The sequence below is a fragment of the Hemiscyllium ocellatum genome, chromosome 9 (genome assembly GCF_020745735.1).
Source record: "Hemiscyllium ocellatum isolate sHemOce1 chromosome 9, sHemOce1.pat.X.cur, whole genome shotgun sequence".
Taxonomy (NCBI): domain Eukaryota; kingdom Metazoa; phylum Chordata; class Chondrichthyes; order Orectolobiformes; family Hemiscylliidae; genus Hemiscyllium; species Hemiscyllium ocellatum.
The window spans coordinates 49,291,808-49,311,596 of NC_083409.1; the positions used below are offsets into that span (position 1 = coordinate 49,291,808).

Sequence of the window (19,789 nt, forward strand, 5' to 3'; positions counted from 1 at the left end):
TTGTGCTTATATTTTATAGCACCGTGATAAAAATACACTCCCACTTCCTCTTATCTGAAAGAAGCTTATCCATACTGGGGTACAACTGTGGTCTTTCACCCATTGTTATTCTGTGTAAGTGAGCACAAATAGTAATTGACAACAGGCAATAAACTGTAACTTTAATCTCACCTGATACCTATTCATACAAACGAAATCATCAGCTAATGATATGAGTGGGAAACAATGAGACCATCTTATAGCGCTATCACAACTGGTGTGTCCAACATAATTAAACAAGCACAGATCAAAAAATAAATATGGGATCCTTCTAGCCTGAATGACTCACTATCATTAAATCACTTAGCGTTATTACGTGATTGTGCTTACAATACTCTTTGGACAATCTATCTTAAAGATAATCCAATTCCCCTGGCAGGAGGTCAGTAATTAAATGGCACAGATGTCAGATTATTAGCAAAATGATCAGAGGGATATGAAAAAAATGCAGCAGGTTTTACACTAGAATACATTGTCTGAAAGATAGTCATGATTTGGAGGGGCTGGTGTTGGACTGGGATGTACAAAGTTACAAGTCACACAACAACAGGTTATAGTGCAACAGGTTTATTTGGAAGCACTAGCTTTCGGAGCGCTGCTCCTTCATCAGATAGTTGTGGAGTATAAGATCATAAGACACAGATTTATACTCCTTTACACTCACACTCACACACATACACATAACACACATTCTCTCACAGACAACTCAATTCATATCCTCTCGCACGCACACACCCACATGCAGAGACACACACACACACACACACACACACACACACACACACATACATTTGTGGGGTAAATTTGTACTTGCAGAATTACATTTGATTTTGCTCTCAAGAACTGCATGAATCCATGTAAGATTCTGTAAATTACTTTTTTAGATTAGAATCAGTCTGAACACTGGGGCACAGACAGCCTCTCACAGGGCTCCTCACACCTTTAATGCATTATCTTGGTCAACATGGCACCTATTGTTAAAGTTCAGTTGAGAATGTAACTTTAAAAAAAGTTCTGGGATTTACATAGGAAAGAACTGAAACCAACATGGTCATTCTAAAAGATGAGAGACTGAACAAACAATTCAGGTCTTTTTCAATGTATAATTTCAGTTACATCACTCTGTAAACTTTTGCTATAAATCTTACAATCTTATACTCCACAACCACCTGATGAAAGAGCAGCGTTACGAAAGCTAGTGATTTGTAACTTTGTCTGAAAGGGTGATTGAAGCAGATTTAACAGCAGACTTTAGTAGAGATGATGAGATTTTGGGGTCGCAATATCTCGGTAGCAAAGGCTGCTGTGAAGCTTGGAAGATTTTTGACAGCTACAAGGCTCATTTAAATATTTGGGATTTTGATGGTGGATGTGGCCTAATGAACAGTTGTCTGATGTCTGACTGTGACTGCAATGCAAGCCAGTGAAAGGTTTGGTGTTTGAAGAAACACTGCCTTTACATTAATTCCCTCAATGAAGGAGATAGAGGAGGAGGGTTGAAGAAACTGGGATGAGGAGTTGCAAAGGAGGGGAAATGAAGAAGAGGAAGGTGGAAGGTGAAGGAGGGGGAAGGGGAGCATGCCCAACACCTTTTTCACTCTCCTGCTTAACAACTGATAAATTGCATCTCCACCTCCTCAACTCGCCACTCAACAACTCTTGAATACTTGAAATTTTCACCTCAAGGTCACACAAAGTCAGAAATTTTAAATGGGGATCACAGAACCAATAGGTTTGTGTATCAATATGGTCTAGCAGACCCAGCTAAATGGTCACCTCATATTAATCATTTCTAGATTCTAGTCCAGAAGGCATTTGTGTATTTTAATAGCAATTGTAATTTTAATATGTGTGGAAAAATAACTTGTCTATTGTCTAAAAGATCCTGAAAAATATGAAGTAAAAGTAGCCATAGTTCTACTGGACCAGCAAGCTGTTCTCTCATTAAAGAGAGATAACTGGTGGTGTTTTAACCTGAGGGTCACTATAACGCAGGCAAGGGAAGGGGATGAATAGGAGAGTTCGTCATGGTAACCTCAGCCAATGGAGGAATTGAACCCACACTATAAGCATCACTTTGCATCAAAAACTAGCTGTCCAAACCAACCAGCTCCTGATACAGCACTTAGTTTACAGGTACAAATTTATCTACTGAGCCCTCAATATAATGGGCAATGAGTATGCACATATTTCTAATATGAAGTGTGCTCATTACTAGCATGCATTCCTGCAGCTAGTAGGAGGCAGAGTTATAAATTTATATATAAAAGCTATGGTCGTACATATCTTGAAAATGTTTGCTTGTCCAAAAATTCACCCATCACAGGCAGTAATTGGCAACAATACCCAATCATGGTTGATATTTAAAGGAATCTTTCAGTATTTACAGTTTAATGCAGTTGAGGTATTGCTTAGCATTTGTTTTGTGCTATATTGCTCTTGGAAATGCTGTACAAGTTTTGCTGGACTCATACTGCCATTACATACCTCACAAATACTCTCTTTGTGGTCTCCTAAAGTTGTCTCCCTCCTAGATGATGAAAGAGAACAAGGGAAAATGTACCACAAAACAGGAGAACCTACTATAACCCTGCTCTACTCAACAACAAAGGCTGGCTTCTGGAGATAAGAGTTACCATCTGGAAACCTGATTCCTGTAAGGAAACCTATCAGTAAACTAAAGTCATACAACAATTACAATTCAATTGACAGACCTGAAGGGGCCTAAACCCTGTCAAAGATTTCCAGAATGGTTCTCTTCTTCTGTACTTCCCACAACATCAGCACTGTAGAACTACAGTAAGTGAAAGGTACAGAATAATCAAAATCTCTGAGGAGGATGGGAACCAGATATGGCCATTGTGCAGGTATTCACCTGACGGCTGGACAATTCTATAACACTAATCTGTATTTGAAGGCATTGTACTGTGCTATCAGAATCTCTGTCCCCCTATCTGGTGTAATAATAATTCTTTCCAATAGTCAACAATTCTCCTTGTAAAGGTTGGTCATTCCATTCACTTGAACATTAGTCTCCAGTGTGAATGCAGATGACTGGGAGCTCAAGAGATTGAAAAGTTCAAATATAGAGATTTGTTTATTGAATTAAATATTGATAAAATGCCATTAGAATTACTGTACAAGTCTATCCCCTTGTGTAACTATTATGTTTATCTCAGCCATTTCTTTTTACTCCTAACATGTTAGAATATTGGTGGCTTCAGCAGATCTAGAGAAAGGGCCACTTGATCCCTTGCAGTGGCAGGTAGATGCTCGTTGCATGCTTCTTTTGATTTAGAAACCCATAAGGCCCTGTCAAGGATTGCCCCACTCACACCTGTCCATGGAGCTGACTTGGTCATCATGGTGGGAAGCAACTCTGTTTTGTGGAAGTGTGCTCTGGAGCAGTCTAGGGATGACAAGCATGAGCACCAGGTAAAGAATCTTCATTGATATATGGCCCTTCTCCATTTCCCTCTACTCAGACATTTTCGTTGGTGCTCAACAAATTCTCTTTTCATGCATAACCCCAGAGTGATTCCATTAAGTAGAAAACCTTAATTTACAGAGCAGGGCTATCACTGTCCCATACAGAATTTATACAACTACGCACATATTAAATTGGAGGATGATTCCAGACCTCACCTTTCTGTGCTGTCTGACTATTATTTATTCTCTCTATCTTCCTGGGACATGCGGTCTTGAATATTCCAATGTTTTTGTTTCTCCCTGACAATGTTTTTTAAAATATAACATACACAACAACAGAAGAGAGCACCATTTTTAAAGCAGCTGCAAAAGACAGATAAAAAATATTGGCAACTAAGAGCTAAGTTTTGTGGATACATGACAATGAGATAAAACATTTTGCTTTGTGTTTTTGTGTCATATTAATTTTTATATATCTCTTTTAACTTAACAATACCAAAAATATTTTCTTGTTTATGTTAAGGACATAATTCCTTGCACAAACAATCTAACTCCATCTTAAATACAAGCAATGACTTTGCTGCCACATCTTTCTGTGGCAATGAGTTCCACAGATTCATCACCCTCTGGCTGAAGAAATTCCTCCTCATCTCCATTCCAAAGGGTTATCCCTTCATTCTGACGCTGTGCCCTCAGGTCCTTGTCTCTCCTAGTGAAAATATCTGCTCCATGTCCACTTTATCAAGGCCTCTCAGTATCCTGTAAGTTTTAATCAGATTCCCCACACCTCGCCCCACCCCATCACCCCCACCAGTCCATCAACCACTCCTCCCATGATAAGCCCTTCATCCTTGGAGTCATTCCTGTAAACCTCCTCTGGACCCTGTGCAATGCCAGCAGATCCTTCCTTAGATAAAAGGCCCAAAACTGCTCACAATATTACAAATGCATCTTCAGCAGCACATCTCTACTCTTGTATTTCAGTTCTCTTGAAATGACTGCTAATATTGCATTTGCCTTCCTAACTGCATGTTAACCTAAAGAGAATCCCGAATTAGGATTCCCAAGTCCCTTGGTGCTTCAAGGCAAAATAATGATGGAAAAGGATAGACCAGATCTAAAAGTTGCAGTTCTAAATTGGAGAAAGGCCAATTTTGACGTTATGAGGCAAGAACTTTCGAAAGCTGATTGGGGCAGATGTTCGCAGGTAAAGGGACGGCTGGAAAATGGGAAGCCTTCAGAAATGAGATAACGAGAGTCCAGAGAAAGTATATTCCTGTTAGGATGAAAGGAAAGGCTGGTAGGTACAGGGAATGCTGGATAACTAAAGAAATTTGAATGTTTGGTTAAGAAAAAGAAGGAAGCATATGTAAGGTACAGACAGGATAGATCGAGTGAATCCTGAGAAGAGTATAAAGGAAGTAGGAGTGTAAGTAAGAGGGAAATCAGGAGGGCAAAAAAGGGACATAAGATAGAATTAAGGAGAATCCAAAGAGTTTTTATAAATACATTAAGGATAAAAGGGGAACTAGGGAGAGAATATGGCCCCTCAAAGATCAGCAAGGTGGCCTTTGTGTGGAGCTGTAGAAAATGGGGGAGTTACTAAATGAGTATTTTGCATCAGTATTTACTGTGGAAAAGGATATGGAAGATATAAACTGTAGGGAAATAAATGGTGTCCATATTACACAGGAGGAAGTGCTGGATGTCTTGAAATGCATAAAGGTGGACAAATTCCCAGGATCTGATCAGGAGTACCCTAGAACTCCGTGGGAAGCTAGAGAAGTGATTGCTGGGCCTCTTGCTGAGATATTTGTATCATCAATAGTCACAGGTGAGGCGTCAGAAGACTGGAGGTTGGCTAATGTGGTGCCACTATTAAAGAAGGGTGGTAAGGACAAGCCATGGAACTATAGACCGGTGAGCCTAAACTCGGTGGTGGGCAAGTTGTTGGAGGGAATTCTGAGGGACAGGATGTACATGTATTTGGAAAGGCAAGGACTGATTCGGATAGTCAACATGGCTTTGTGCATGGGAAATCATGTCTCATAAACTTGATTGAATTTTTTGAGGAAGTAACAAAGAATATTGATGAGGGCAGAGCAGTAGATGTGATCTCTATGGACTTCAGTAAGGCGTTCGACAAGGTTCCCCATGGGAGACTGCTAAGCAAGGTTGGATCTCATGGAATACAGGGAAAATTAGCCATTTGGATACAGAACTGGCTCAAAGGTAGAAGACAGAGGGTGGTGGTGCAGGGTTGTTTTTCAGACTGGAGGCCTATGACCAGTGGAGTGCCACAAGGATCGGTGCTGGGCCCTCTACTTTTTTGTCCTTTACGTAAATGATTTGGATGCGAGCATAAGCGGTACAGTTAGTAAGTTTGCAGATGACAACAAAATTGGAGGTGTAGTGGACAGCGAAGAGGGTTACCTCAGATTACAAACAGGATCTTGACCAGTCAAGCTAACGGGCTGAGAAGTGGCAAATGGAGTTTAATTCAGATAAATGTGAGGTACTGCATTTTGGGAAAGCAAATCTTAGCAGGACTTACACATTTAATGGGAAAGGCCTAGGGAGTGTTGCTGAACAAAGAGAGCTTGGAGTGCAGGTTCATAGCTCCTTGAAAGTGGAGTCACAGGTAGATAGGATAGTGAAGAAGGCGTTTGGTATGCTTTCCTTTATTGGTCAGAGTATTGAGTACAGGAGTTGGGAGGTCATGTTGCAGCTGTACAGAACATTGGATAGGCCACGGTTGGAATATTGCATGCAATTCTGGTCTCCTTCCTATTGGAAAGATGTTGTGAAATTGAAAGGGTTCAGAAAAGATTTACAAGGGTGTTGCCAGGGTTGGAGGATCTGAGCTATAGGGAGAGGCTGAACAGGCTGGGGCTGTTTTCCCTGGACCGTCGAAGGCTGAGGGATGACCTTATAGAGGTTTACAAAATTATGAGGGACATGCATAGGATAAATAGACAAAGTCTTTTCTCTGGGGTTGGGGAGTCCAGAACTAGAGGGTTTAGGGTGAGAGGGATAGATATAAAAGAGATCTATGGGCCAATGCTTTAACACAGCGAGTGATAAGTGCATGGAATGAGCTGCCAGAGGAAGTGGTGGAGGCTGGTACAATTTCAACATTTTAAGAGGCATTTGGATGGGGATATGAATAGGAAGGGTTTGGAGGGATATGGGCTGGGTGCTGGCAGGTGGGACTAGATTGGGTTGAGATATCTGGTTGGCATGGACGAGTAGGACTAAAGGGTCTGTTTCCATGCTGTACATCTCCATGACTCTATGACTTTCTGAGCCTGTCCAAGTCTTCTGAGCCTCCCACTTCCTCAACACCACCTGACACTCCACCTGCCTTTGTGTCATCTGCAAACTTATCAACAATGCTCTCAAGGCCACCAGCATTCTCAAAGATCCTGGCAATGTTTTTATGCAACCTCTACCATTGGGGAAAAGGTACAGAAGCCTGAACACACACACACACACACACCAGTCTGTTTCAAAACAGTTTCTACCTACTGTTGTTAGAATACTGAATGGACTCGCAAACTCTTAGCATTTGCCTGTACCTGTGATTTTGTTTTTGCCGCTGTTTACCTATTATTTACTATCTATGCTACTCAACTCTGTGATCTGCCGATATTGCTCACAAGACAAAGCTTTTCACTGTGCCTCGGTACACGTGACAATAAATTCAATTCAATTCAATTCCTTCATCCCAGTGTTGTGGTCCCAACAATGATCCCTGTAGAACTCCACTAGACACTGCCTGCCATTCTGAAAAAGACCTGATTATCCCCAGTCTCTGCCTTCTGCCAGCCAGCCATTAACTCCTACCCTTGCTTATTCTTAGCTACCCCTGCTGGATGTGCAGTGTGTGGATATTGAATGGTGATGAAAACCAGATCCCATGTGATAGCTCACAAGTGAAAATGGCATATTAGATAAGATCTTCAGGAAACCTATCTCACAAAGGAGTCTACTTCTTCACAGCTGAAGAAAATTGGTATAAGAACTTTTTCAAAATAAGACAAACCCCTAAACTTACCTTTTCTCCTGTGCCTCCAATTAATTTGGTTTTCCCAGAGCTATGGTTCATATCTTTAATTTAGTTTTCAGTCAGTTTTAAGTATTTTCTAAAAAGTTGATTTAAGAGACATAACATTAAAAGTAATGGCAACCAACTGTAGGAGCAAAAAGCAGTGGTCAGATCAAACTGAATGTCTTTTCCTGGCTATTTTCTCCAACAGTAAAGTGTCTGATAAGGGAATCTGTTAGCAGGCCATTGAAGCAAGGTTAGTATAATAACTTACCTAGTCAATGGATGAAAGTTTAACTGCTTACCAAATGATAGAACATAACAAAAATGTGAAATGCATTGTCTTATGATTTGAAAACAAATTATAATATCACTGTTCTTGCTCTTGTTTGTCATCAAAAGATAATTTTAGAATTTGTATTTAAAAATATGTGAAGGAACTAAAATCAATATAAGGGGAAATAACACTAATGTAGGCAATATGAAGTATTGAACTGCAGCATATAATAAGAGTGGAGAAATAATGTAAGATTTGCAGCTACGATTTGGCACAATGTACCAAATGTGTATAAATGGAGTTCAACAGGACATCATGGAATTAGACTGCAAACAAGGACATGAAAATAAAATGTTTAGTAGCTCAGTATGTCCTGTGCTACAACTGCATTTGTGATCAGTAATTCTCAATAAAGTAATTCACATGCTTTTAAAGCTTAGGTATTGTTAGTGGCACTCATACCATATTTGTTATTAAATGCCAGTATATTTTAACATTTTTCAAAGCCAATAAATGAATGAAATTCATGTTCCTTATATCAACCTGTTGATTTTTTTAAAAAAGTTGCATTATTTCCCTTTTACTCAATTCCAAACAAATTATAATGGAAATGACATGATAATTATGCTCAAGAATCACTTCTGACTTTACATAATCTAGCTTGATTTTAATAAGATGAAATTCTAAATAAAAGGAACATTCCTTACATTGACTATTACAACAACAAGAAGTTGTGACAGGTATTTAGGATGGACGTCTATTGAACAAAGTCCATTTCAGGATTTTCTTTGTCAGTATTTATTCTTCAGAGCAACTTTTTGTTTTACACATCAACTTGCTGGTTCACAAGGTTTAATAAAGCAGGCCTAACGAATTTAAATGAAATCCAAATTGCTACTTTTTGCCTTCTTGTCTTTCTTCGAGAGATTTCAAAGATTTTTCTGCCAGTTTCCCATCACAGATAGATGGTTTCTGGGAAGTCTCATTTTGGGCAGGTAGGACCATTGTGGTGCTTCCCAACAGGGCACTAGTGGAGTGAGCTAGGGAAGTAAACTGTTGCCTCAGGCTAGGGTGCTGAAAGGTCATTGTGCTCCACAGAGCAAACTCACTGGAAACAAAGGGATGAGATCCAGACAAAGTTGGTCTGAAAAGAGTTGGCACGGGGTAATGACTGGGTTGTGTAATTGTTTGGGTGACATTGGGCAAGCTTGCTACAACACTGTGGCTGTTTGGAGATATCTGGAAGGCATCAGACGGGGATCTAAAGGCAGAACTCAGAGACCAAGCTGATGAGGATAAAGGACAGTGACCAGAGTTGTAGTCAGCTATGTCCTTGGAGGTCTGTGGTTTGTTGTAATTCTTCAATCCTTCAGCTCGCCTGGTGGTACTGGACAGTAAGGTTTCAATAGCTGAAACCAAATCATTGTTGCAACCTTTCAGCACCAGCTCCAGGACGGACTGTTTCTGCTGCGGAAATACCTTGGCCAGAACCTCAAGAGGAGGCGTTTTAGACTTCCCCGAAGGAGTCATGTCCTTCAGCACATCTTCCGACTTCAAGAACTTCCTGATGTCACTGAAGTTATATCTGGCGGCAGCTTTAATTTGTTCTTTGTTTTCCTTCTTCCGCTCGATGTCAATGTTTGCTTCCGGGAGGGGCAATGATAAATCGCTGCTTTGGGTATCTGTGGAGGAAACTGGCTCTTCCACCTCACTTTCCGTGATCTTGTTCTCTGCATCGTTTCCTTCGGCATCTTCATGTTCATCTGACAACAAACAGGTGTAATAATTAATTACAATGTGTTTTAGGTGGCTGTGCAATGTGACATACAGGAACCTATCTTTCTCGGAATGGGAAGCCACATTAATTTTAAACTTGGGTACGAGACCATTCACACATTCACGCTCACATTGCCTCAGGACAGGGAGACAGTAGATGTATACCGAGGTAGATACATCCTTAAATCCAGTTCAATCAGAGCGACACAATGCTGTATGCATGAGTTGTGGGTAACGAAGCAACATCTCTCTTAACATACTTCCAGAGCCATTTTATTTCCCAACGTAATATGTAAGTTTCCAATATATCCTGAATACTATTGCACATAACACACTAACTGCCACCGCAGCAGACTTTTACCGCGCGCAGCCAGGTTATTCAGTCCTGGGCACCTGTACCGGTTTGTACCTGTATCTGAAACGGTTTGTGTAATTGTAATTGAATATTGCTCTGTATAAAATCTGCGATTACGTAGATATTCTCACTGAGTTATCAGGATGTCCTGTTTCAAACGACTTGCGCATTTGAACTCCTAAAGCTATGGATATTGTTACCTCTTTTTCTCCAAGTTCTACAACTCACTGCATATTTCCTCTACATTGCTCCATCCTCAAAATGTAACTATTACATTAACTCCGCATTCAAATACAACCGACGTCTATCCGCCAATCTACCAAAAAATATTGTTTTCAATGTTAAGAACATCATGTGGAGATGTTTACCGGTACATTTAATATTCGCGCAAGAAAACAGAACATCGATACTCCAATCGTTCCCAACAGTGCAGTGATGAAGGCAGGATGTGGCTTTTTTTTTTGCATTTGGAATGTAAGATTACATTTACGACGTGGATAAAATTTAATATTTGAACAATGTAGGATGGTGTTTAGTTAAGGAAAAATGATACTCTTAAGTGGTTCTTACAAGATTTTGTTGCCAGGCTAAGGACACGAAAAATGTTTTACTTTGATTTAAACTTTTAAGACATTATGTAAATGCAACACCTTCCCGGGAAACTGAGAATCTAGCCAAGACCAGCCGGCAATTTATTTGAAGTTTTGGAATAAAATAGCTCGATGTTTATCTGAAGGATCCTCGTCAGTTTTTTTCCCCCGATGCTAGTTACTTTCACTTCTTTCAAAGTTTAATGTTGTGAATTATGAAATTCAATTATAAATAGAATGAGCCGAAAATATAAGCAAGTCGCTAGCACGCTAAAACAGATTATCTATTGTATTTTACCTTACTTTATGCTCATTCTAAGGACTTCACTAGTCAACTTTCTAGAACTAATAAAATCCTTAACTGCAAATTCATGAAAACTGTCCATCAACTCCCAAAAGCAGCACATTCACTTTCTGAATGTCGAGTTAAAATGGTAAATGCAGAAATATTAAGTCGCCCTTAGGAACTAATGGCAAAATGTCAATGGGGATCAATTTCTGCTATTTTTCAGTTATGTAAGTGTCACCTTAAACGCAAATGCCCCTGCAGTAGTCATGAATGCCTTAATTGGAATAATACGAGTCTATAAAAGTGCGGGTAATTTTTCTATCTCTTTTAAGAAATGGCTCGAAATTATCCCAGCAGCAGGTCTCTCTTTGTTTCACTTGTAACCAGGCAATTTGATCCCTTAATCCCTGTGCTCCGCAGTGATTAATCACGTCCCTGGGGCTGAAATGGTAAACGCGGGTCATCCAAACAGATCAATCCCCCCTTTCACCCCTGCGCAATTATCATAACTAGAGTGTGATGGCTTTGAACTAGCCGGCTCTTTGATTTGTTGTGTTAAGAATGAACGTGGAAAAACAAGCAGGAAGCCAATTTGCAGTAAGAATAATCAGTTTTTTTTTAGAGAAGCGGATAACAAGAATGGCTTGCTTTAACAATGATTGTTCAGTTAAAATAGCATCCAGATTGTTGCAGTCCCAGCATATTGTGCTGCTCTTTCCCCTTAGCTCCTTAAACCGAACCCTAGGCCTGTCGCTTATGCAATTGGCGCGTCGAGAAATCCTTTTCAACTACTTTGTGACAACTAACCTTGGTGATTGAACACCGTTATTCTCATGGTCAGATACGATGAAGATGACATAACGGGACGCTATTAAATGGGTGACACATAGAAATGGGGCATTTGGCAGCAAGTATTTAATTAAACAAGCCAGGATTTCGGTATAGGCGCCCATCCCGCGGTTTGGTTTAAATCCTCAACAGCTACATTCTCACTTTCCGCCCCTTACGCTCCCGGAGTGGGGGGGATCCGGGCACTACGGGTTATGGAAACAAAATCTGTTCGATGCTTGGTGCAAATGTGTTCCCCCCTGGACTTACCGATCGGATGGAGCGGCGGTAGATTTTGGGGAGTTCTCCCTCCCCCCCTACCGCGAAACAAAGTTCCCCCCATTTCACGCAGTCTCCCAGATTAATAACTGCCCATTCCCGGGATGGTTCCCAAGTTGTAGGGTAAACACAGAGCAGCAATCTACCAATTGTTGGAATGGATACCACAGGCAGGGAACAGCGGCTGTCCAGGTCACCTCCCGGTTTTTGGAATAGGCAGCAATCAGCAGCCGATGGGTGAATGACTGTCTTTCTTGTTCCCCGATCACCTGGGCCCACGTTAGATTTCAGTGTATTTCTCGCTGGGTGTGGTAACATCCCCATCAATGGTGAGAACATAGAACACAACAGTATGATGCTAACAATGTGGGTTCATTTCCCATCACTGGGTTGAGGTCATTATGAAGGACTCTCCTTCTCAACCTCTTCCCCTCTGAGGTCTGGTGGCCCTCAGGTTAAAACATACCCAGTCGTTTCTCTCTAATAAAAGACCAGCCCCTATGCTTTGGTAATACTGCACGGTGGCTCAGTGGTTAGCACTGCTGCCTCACAGCCCTAGGGACCTAGGTTCAATTCCAGCCTCGGGCGACTGTCTGTGTGGAGATTGCACATTCTCCCTGTGTCTGTGTGAGTTTCCTCCCACATCACAAAGATTATGCATTGGGACATGCTATATTGCCCATAGTGTTAGGTGTATTAGTCGGAAGGGTCTGGGTGGGTTACTTTTTGGAGGGTCAAAAATACAGCGCAGAACAGGGTCTGTGAACTATTCTCAGCTCGACCCCCCACACTATCCCATCACCTGAATTTGAAACCAAACTTGAAATGTTCTAGCTACATTTCTAAGAAATGCAACAACAATATTTAATTTAACTAATATCGGGTGATCGGGCAGTGGAAGAATTTCCTCCTGTCCTGAAGAGCCTTTCTAATCGAGTACACGGAGCGAAAGAAAGACGTGGAAGATTTCGGCATTTCCTACCGGGGTGCTGATGGAGCAGAGGGTCGGCAGGTGTGGTCTCGCCGGCTCGGTGCCTGCCTGTGGCGGCGGCTGAGTACACGCTGTCGGAAGGGACTGGCTGCTCCGGTCTCTCGGGGGCCGGGTACACCGCTCTGTAATCCTCGGATAACAGCAGGTTGCAAGGAGCCTCGTTGCTTTGCTGCCTCCTGAGGGCCACCTGCGCGGCCATGACCCTCTGCCTTTCCAGGATGAGGATGCACTTGCTGCATGTGCAGTCTTTGAAGCGACAGTAGCGTTTGTGGCCCTTGAGCCAAGACAGGACGCCATGGTTCCGACAACGGGCGCACTTGGGAGTCCTCTGGGCTGGCACTCGGGAAGACGCGGTCGGTACATACAAGTACGGAGCACCGTAGCTATTCATGCCAATCACTTCCAAGTCGCGCTTTGGCCGCAGCAAGGTTCGGCTCTCCCCCCTCAATTCCTCTCTCAAGGGTAAAAACTGCACAGAGGCAAACGCCAGCCTGAATTCAAGAGCGAGAGGACATCCCCAAGCTGCAGCGCCTCGGCTTTATAACGCAGTTATTTCAAGTCACTCAAGTGAAACGATTTGTATGAAAGGATCGAAAATCATTTTTCCCCCCGCAAACCTCCCCCCCCCCCCTCCCCACCTCCCCTTCATTCTTTGAGAAGGGTTGAAAGCAACTCCACAATCAAACAATTCTAAAAAGATTTCAAGTGGTTGGAGGAGGAGGTATAGGTGCCGAGAAAGGGCGGGGCGCACTCCATTCAAAAGGGATTAAAAATAAACGAGAGAGCTGGAAGCGAAGTAATAGAGCTAATGGATCACTTCATAGAGATCCCCTTTCACAATGAGACTTCCCAATTCTTATAATATGGATGTAACCCTGTTCCCAAAATATATTCTGCGAATTGCCTTTTTTTAACTTCATTTTCCCATTAAACTAAAAATTGGGGGGTAACGATATGGGGAATTGATTTCCATTTTGTACTAGATTAAATCAATTTTGCGCGAAGCAGTTCAACATCTTTGTAAATCTGGATTTTGGGTTTAAAATGGAAGAAGGAGCGAGTCCTGAGGTGGAGCTGAGGGCTGGTTAAACTTGTCCATGCCCATGGTGTTTGATTGTCTCTGGTCTGGGCTGGACACTGCACGCGGTCACTTCCTTCTGCAACATTTAATTCATACATAGGAAACAACGCTGATTCGAAGTGGCAGAATTTATGCCGCATGATTTCACATTCATGGAAACAACACACCTGAAACCCGTGAGAAAGTGTTTCTCTGGGAACTCGGCCACCGTCTGATTGAAGTCAAACAAAATGAAACTTTATTCTATTCGCGGGCAAATGAATGAAGCTTGAAAGCATTACTTATAAAGTGCATTAAGCACTTGGGCGTTAGAAACAAGGTGGTAGTGGGATGGGGGGGGGGTGGGGGGGGGATGGGGAGAGCATGCCTAACACACAATTCCCTAACTGCCTCATCCCTGTCTGCTTAGCACCTTGTCCTGTGAGGTAAAAATAAGGATTGCAGATGCTGGAAACCAGAGTCTACATTAGTGTGGTGCTGGAAAAGCACAGCAGGTCAGGCAGCATCCGAGGAGCAGGAAAATCGACGTTTCGGGCAAAAGTCCTTCATCAGGAATAGAGGCAGGGTGCCTCCAGGGTGGAGAGATAAATGGGGGGAGAGAGTAGCATAGAGTACAATGGGTGAGTGGGGTGGGGATGGAGGTCATAGGTCAGAGAGGAGGGTGGAGCAGGTAGGTGGAAAGGGAGATTGGCAGGTAGGACAGGTCATGGGGACGGTGCTGAGCTGGAAGGTTGGAGCTGGGGTAAGGTGGAGGAAGGGGAAATGAGGAAACTGGTGAAGTCCACATTGATACCCTGGGGTTGAAGTGTTTGTCTTGTTATATCACTGCAGTCTTGGCTCCTTGATTGCAACTGAGCAGCGACATTGTCCTCGTATGCCTCCTCCCTTCATCCTCAGTGCTGAGATCAAACTTCGTACATTGCTTCCTGCGACTTCTCCTATCCCAGAATGACAAAACTCCTCGCTCCGGTTCTGCATCCTTCAGGTGTTCCAACCCCTGATTTAGTGTCACCCACTGACACCGTGGCTTGGTCCCTATGTGCAGAGCTTGCGTCTTTTCACTTGGTTTCTTCATATAAATAAACGCATTCATTGTAAACATTTGAAAGTACGTAATTTTGAAATGTAGCAGCTCCATGGTCTCGGAATACAGTTGTTAATTTGTCACGTATATTCGTTTCAAGCCATTAACCTTTGTTTCCACTCCCTCACTGTCTACTACTTTTTTTAATGTGATATTTTCATTGGCGTTTCGCGAGAGATCAACAATATCGTTTGGTTTAAAAATCGCATCTGTTGAAACTGGAGAAAACACTATAATTCAATAGGTTTTATTTCTCTGCTTACCTGGAAATCATTGGTTAAGTCTCTCTGAAAAGGGCATACGTTTAATCCATCGGGATTTTCTTTAGTTAGGGTAACTCGGGCTCTCATTAAGGGTTAAAAAGGCGGGAAAAAAACTGGCCTCAATCAGACATTCAATCTTGAGTGTAGTAGACAGTAATGAAAGCGAATTTACTAGTAAGACTGTTCAAGCTTTCGTGTGAATCCAGATAATTTCACATCAAATATAAAACCTGAAATGTGAGGCTGGTGATTCGGTCATGGTCTTGCATCTAAGGATCAGTGTGTTTGGTTCAGGGTTTGGAGATGCCGGTGTTGGACTGGGGTGTACAAAATTAAAAATCACACAACACCAGGTTAGAGTCCAACAGGTTTATAGGCAACGACCTGATGGAAGGAGCAGCGCTCCGAAAGCTAGTGCTTCCAACTAAACCTGTTGGACTATAACCTGGAGTGGTCTGATTTTTAAGTTTGGTTCAGGGGATATTGTATTTTAATTGGTTCCCAGAAGAGCCCACTTATCACTCACACGCTGTTAGAACAGTAAATAATATTCGTTACTTTAGTCCCAAGTGCACAAACTGATCAAATGCACAATTGATTAAACCTCAGTATAGAAAATGCGGGAAATACTTAGCAGGTCAGATGTCTGTGACGAGAGAAAACCCGTTTCGTTAGAACTGGGAAATATTTCGGGATGTGTTTAGATGGTGTCAATCTTAAACATCTCTCCCGATAAATGCTGCCTGACCGGCTGCGTATTTGTTACAAATATATATCTGATTAATTTTATTGAACTTCAACTGGTTAAGCTGCTCTATTGTCGCATTAACGTGGAGATAACAAACGACGAATCTGAACTTTGCCCTAATTTTCCCATGTTAGCAGAACTGCTCGTTCCACGGACGGTTGACTCTTCACCCATTCGCTTCGTTTTCCATTAGTGAGCTTTTGCTCAGAAAATGTTGGGAAATATTCAGCGGGTCTGGCTGCATCTGTGGAGGCAGAAACAGAATTAACGTCTCGAGTCTGCTATGACTTTTTTTCAGAGCTTTTTTTCCCCAGTGTGGATCTTACAGCGAAGAATGAACAGGGACAGAAGCCATTAAGAGATTCAACTAAACTGACAGATGTTCCGGACAGTAGGCACACGCCCTGCAGTCTAGTCCAACATATACGGACAACTCGCTCATTAGAAATTCAGGAACCAAAATCCTGCTCTCATCATTAAAAATGATTGAAGAGACGTAAGTGTGAAAATGCTTTCACATTTCTGCAGAATTTGTAGTTTTTTTAATTGTAAGGTTTTATCTCTTTTTCAATCACCTGAAAAAACAATCCAGTTTGGTAGGTTTGACGTGCATTTGAAACTGCAGTAACTTAAGGTCTTTTCTTTACACAATGCTGCCTATTGAGCAAAAAGATTAAGAAACTAATTTTAGAACCGGTTCCATAATGTAGCCTCACACTTTATAACCGCCAAACGCCACTCTGCTTAGTCTGACTCAGATATTATTCAATGTTAGCGTAAACTGAGTTAGATTAACCAGATTCTGATCATGGAAAATTTGTACTTGATATATGCCACCTGTTACACACCTGCTTACATCAGTCATTTCAATGTTTTTAAATCAAAAGTATTTGTTGGTTGATCGATACAGAAATAAATCTCTGATCAGGAGTTTTAATGTACAAAAGGAAACATTGCCTGCATTAGATTTTTGGAATTTTGATTAACCATGTATGTGAGATATTTTAAAATCGTTGGCTTTATTTCAACTTGGAAAGATGCAGTTCCAAAGTTTAAAGTGATAGCTCCCTAAATTTGAAACCAGTGCAACTATATGTACACTCATTTTGATATTTCACTGCACAAACCTTATCTGCAGGAGACCTCCGTGGATTATTTTAGTGATTGCTTTTATTAATTATAAGGTGAAGGGTAATAGAACTGTGAAACAGAACAACCTTTCCCTCTGTGACAGTTTTATTTTGTTTGGGCTGGCCACTTTAAAAATAAATATATGATGCATATTGCAACACCAGTATTTTGTTCTAGTAATAAAGATCGTTTTAGAAATTAAAAATTAACAGCTAATAGCATTAATTATTTCCCTTAAGAGTATAGTATTTTAGTTCTTACGATATATTCTTCCACATTTCCCAGCTAATTTGTTACTCTTCACTGACATGGGTAATGACATACATTCAGGCCTTTCCTGATGAAGGGCTTTTGCCCGAAACATCAATGCCTCTGCTCCTCAGATGCTGCCTGACCAGGTGCGCTTTTCCAGCACCAACACTTTCAACTCTAATCTCCAGCATCTGCAGTCCTCACTTTTGCCTATACATTCAGGCAGTCCAGTGTCTTGCTGAATAATGCCTCAGCTACATACCTATGCAATAGCTTTTGACAATTATGAGATCATCATAAAATAATTAAAAAGGTAATGGCATGCAAGTATTTTGAATGTAAAAGGCTGGAAGTACTGTGGTGGTTGCACAGAGCTCTGGTTAAACCTTATTCACATTACTGCATTCTGTTCTGGACTTTTCAGGCTGGATTTATTGACCTTAAAGTACATAACAGCACTGGCTTACCAGAATTATATCTGGGTTAAAATTATTAAGTTATGAGGACTGTCTGCTTAAGTCTAGGCAGTTCAGTGTAAGAAATGATCTGATTTAAGTGTTTAACATGAGTAAAGGATAAGTTACATACACAAATATTTTCCTCGAGTTTAGAACAAGAGTATAACCTTAACATTAGAGTGGCCATTCAGGAGTAATTTTTGAAAATACTTCTTTACACAAAGTAGTAGAAATGTGGAAGGTGGTTTCCCCAAACAGCTGTGAGATTGACAGGTGGCAAATGACATTTGTAGCGTGTAAGTACCAGGCCATGACTATCTCCAACATCCCTCCAACTATCAATATCCTGGGGTTACTATTGACCAGAATTTAACTGAACCAGCTATATGATGTAGATAGGAGAGTTGACATTTTGGGCATAAGCCCATCATCACCCATTCCTGATGAAGGGCTTATGCCCGAAACATTGGCTGACCTGTTTCTCGGATACTACCTGACCTGCTATACGTTTCCAGCAGCACACATTTTGACTCTGATCTCCAGCATTTGCAAAACATAGTCAGTCATAGATGGAATACTTACCATTTAACAAATCCAGCACCATTGCAACAAAGCAGAAGGTAGTGGCTCAATAATGGTGAGGCTGTGGCATAATGGTAATGTTACAAGACTTGTAATCCAGTAAACCCAGGTTAATGTTCTGGGGACATGGGTTCAAATTTTATTATGGTAGGTGGTGAAATTTGAATTCAATAAAATCTAGAATTAGAATTAACCCAAATGGTGATCATTTAATCACTATAAAACCCGTTTAGGTCATTAATTTCCCTTAGGGAACAAAATTTGCCATCCTTTCATAGTCTGGCCTTCATGTGGCTCCAGATGCACAGCAATGCAGTTGACTGTTAATTGCCCTCTGGGTACTTTGGGATGGGCAATAAATACTGGCTGAGCCAGGGACACCCAGGTTCTGTGGACAAATTAAATAAATACAGCCCACCTGATTGGCACCCCATCCACTAACTCAAAAATTCACTTTCTCCATCACTGACACATGGTGAACTATACGCAGGTTGTACTGCAGCAACTTACCAAGGCTATTTTGACAGCATCTTCCAAACCCCGTGAACCCTACCACATAGAAAGATGCATTGTTAATTATTAGTAGAGATGAAATCTCTAGTGAATTACCCTTGCTGTCAAGCAAGCCTTCCTTGAAAACCATAAAAATTAAACTGGAACATGCTAAACCAATTTTCTTTGGAAAGTCAGTGGATTTGCAGTTTGCCTAATGACAGCACTGTTGCATTCCCAAAACAATGCAAGGGATTTCTAGTCAGAATGTTAAAGAAATTTTAATGGCATCAGAATACAAGAATTTGAGAGATAAAGAGCAAATTGTCTTAAAGTTACATAATAATGTGCTCATTTTGCTTTCTATGTATCAAAAACCATATTAAGTGACAGTAGGTGTTGTTGATGATGAGTACACAATGCCTATCAATGAGTTGAGTGAAAAATGTGATATACAGAACAACCTTGATTATCTGAACGAGAAGGGTGGGGAGTATTTTGTTTAGATAACTGATTGTTCGGATAACTGATAGCGTTTTTACGGGACCTTGAAATCTTTTTCGGATAATCTGAAATTTGGATAATTGATGTTCAGATAATTGAAGTTGTTCTGTATATGGTTGCTGCCATCATAAGTATCCAATTGGTATGAGACTTTAATGAAGTATTTAGTTGCCATGCATTTAAAGCTGTAGGATAAGGATAAATGTCCTATTATGTAGACATGGAAATCTGACTCAGTGTTTCTGAGTTATAAAAATTAAGAACAAAGGGTGATGGTACATAAAACTATGGAA

General features: G+C 41.2%; 1 protein-coding gene across 1 annotated transcript; it reads right to left on the reverse strand.

The window, feature by feature from the left end:
• Positions 1–8,499: 8,499 nt before the first annotated feature.
• Positions 8,500–13,493, reverse strand: LOC132818705 (doublesex and mab-3 related transcription factor 3, truncated-like). The gene is made up of 2 exons (XM_060829737.1): positions 12,893–13,493; positions 8,500–9,556 (listed from the first exon to the last, which is right to left on the reverse strand). The coding sequence occupies exons 1-2, from the start codon at positions 13,290–13,292 to the stop codon at positions 8,688–8,690; spliced, it is 1,269 nt and encodes a 422-aa protein (XP_060685720.1). The 5' UTR covers positions 13,293–13,493; the 3' UTR covers positions 8,500–8,687.
• Between the last annotated feature and the right edge of the window lie 6,296 nt (positions 13,494–19,789).

Excerpts from the sequence above, each read along its gene's own strand:
- LOC132818705 (XM_060829737.1), bottom strand. The coding sequence starts at position 13,292 with ATGAATAGCTACGGTGCTCCGTACTTGTATGTACCGACCGCGTCTTCC. Across the intron at positions 9,557-12,892 it reads TCTGCTCCATCAGCACCCCG|ATGAACATGAAGATGCCGAA; the intron begins GTAGGAAATGCC and ends GTTTGTTGTCAG.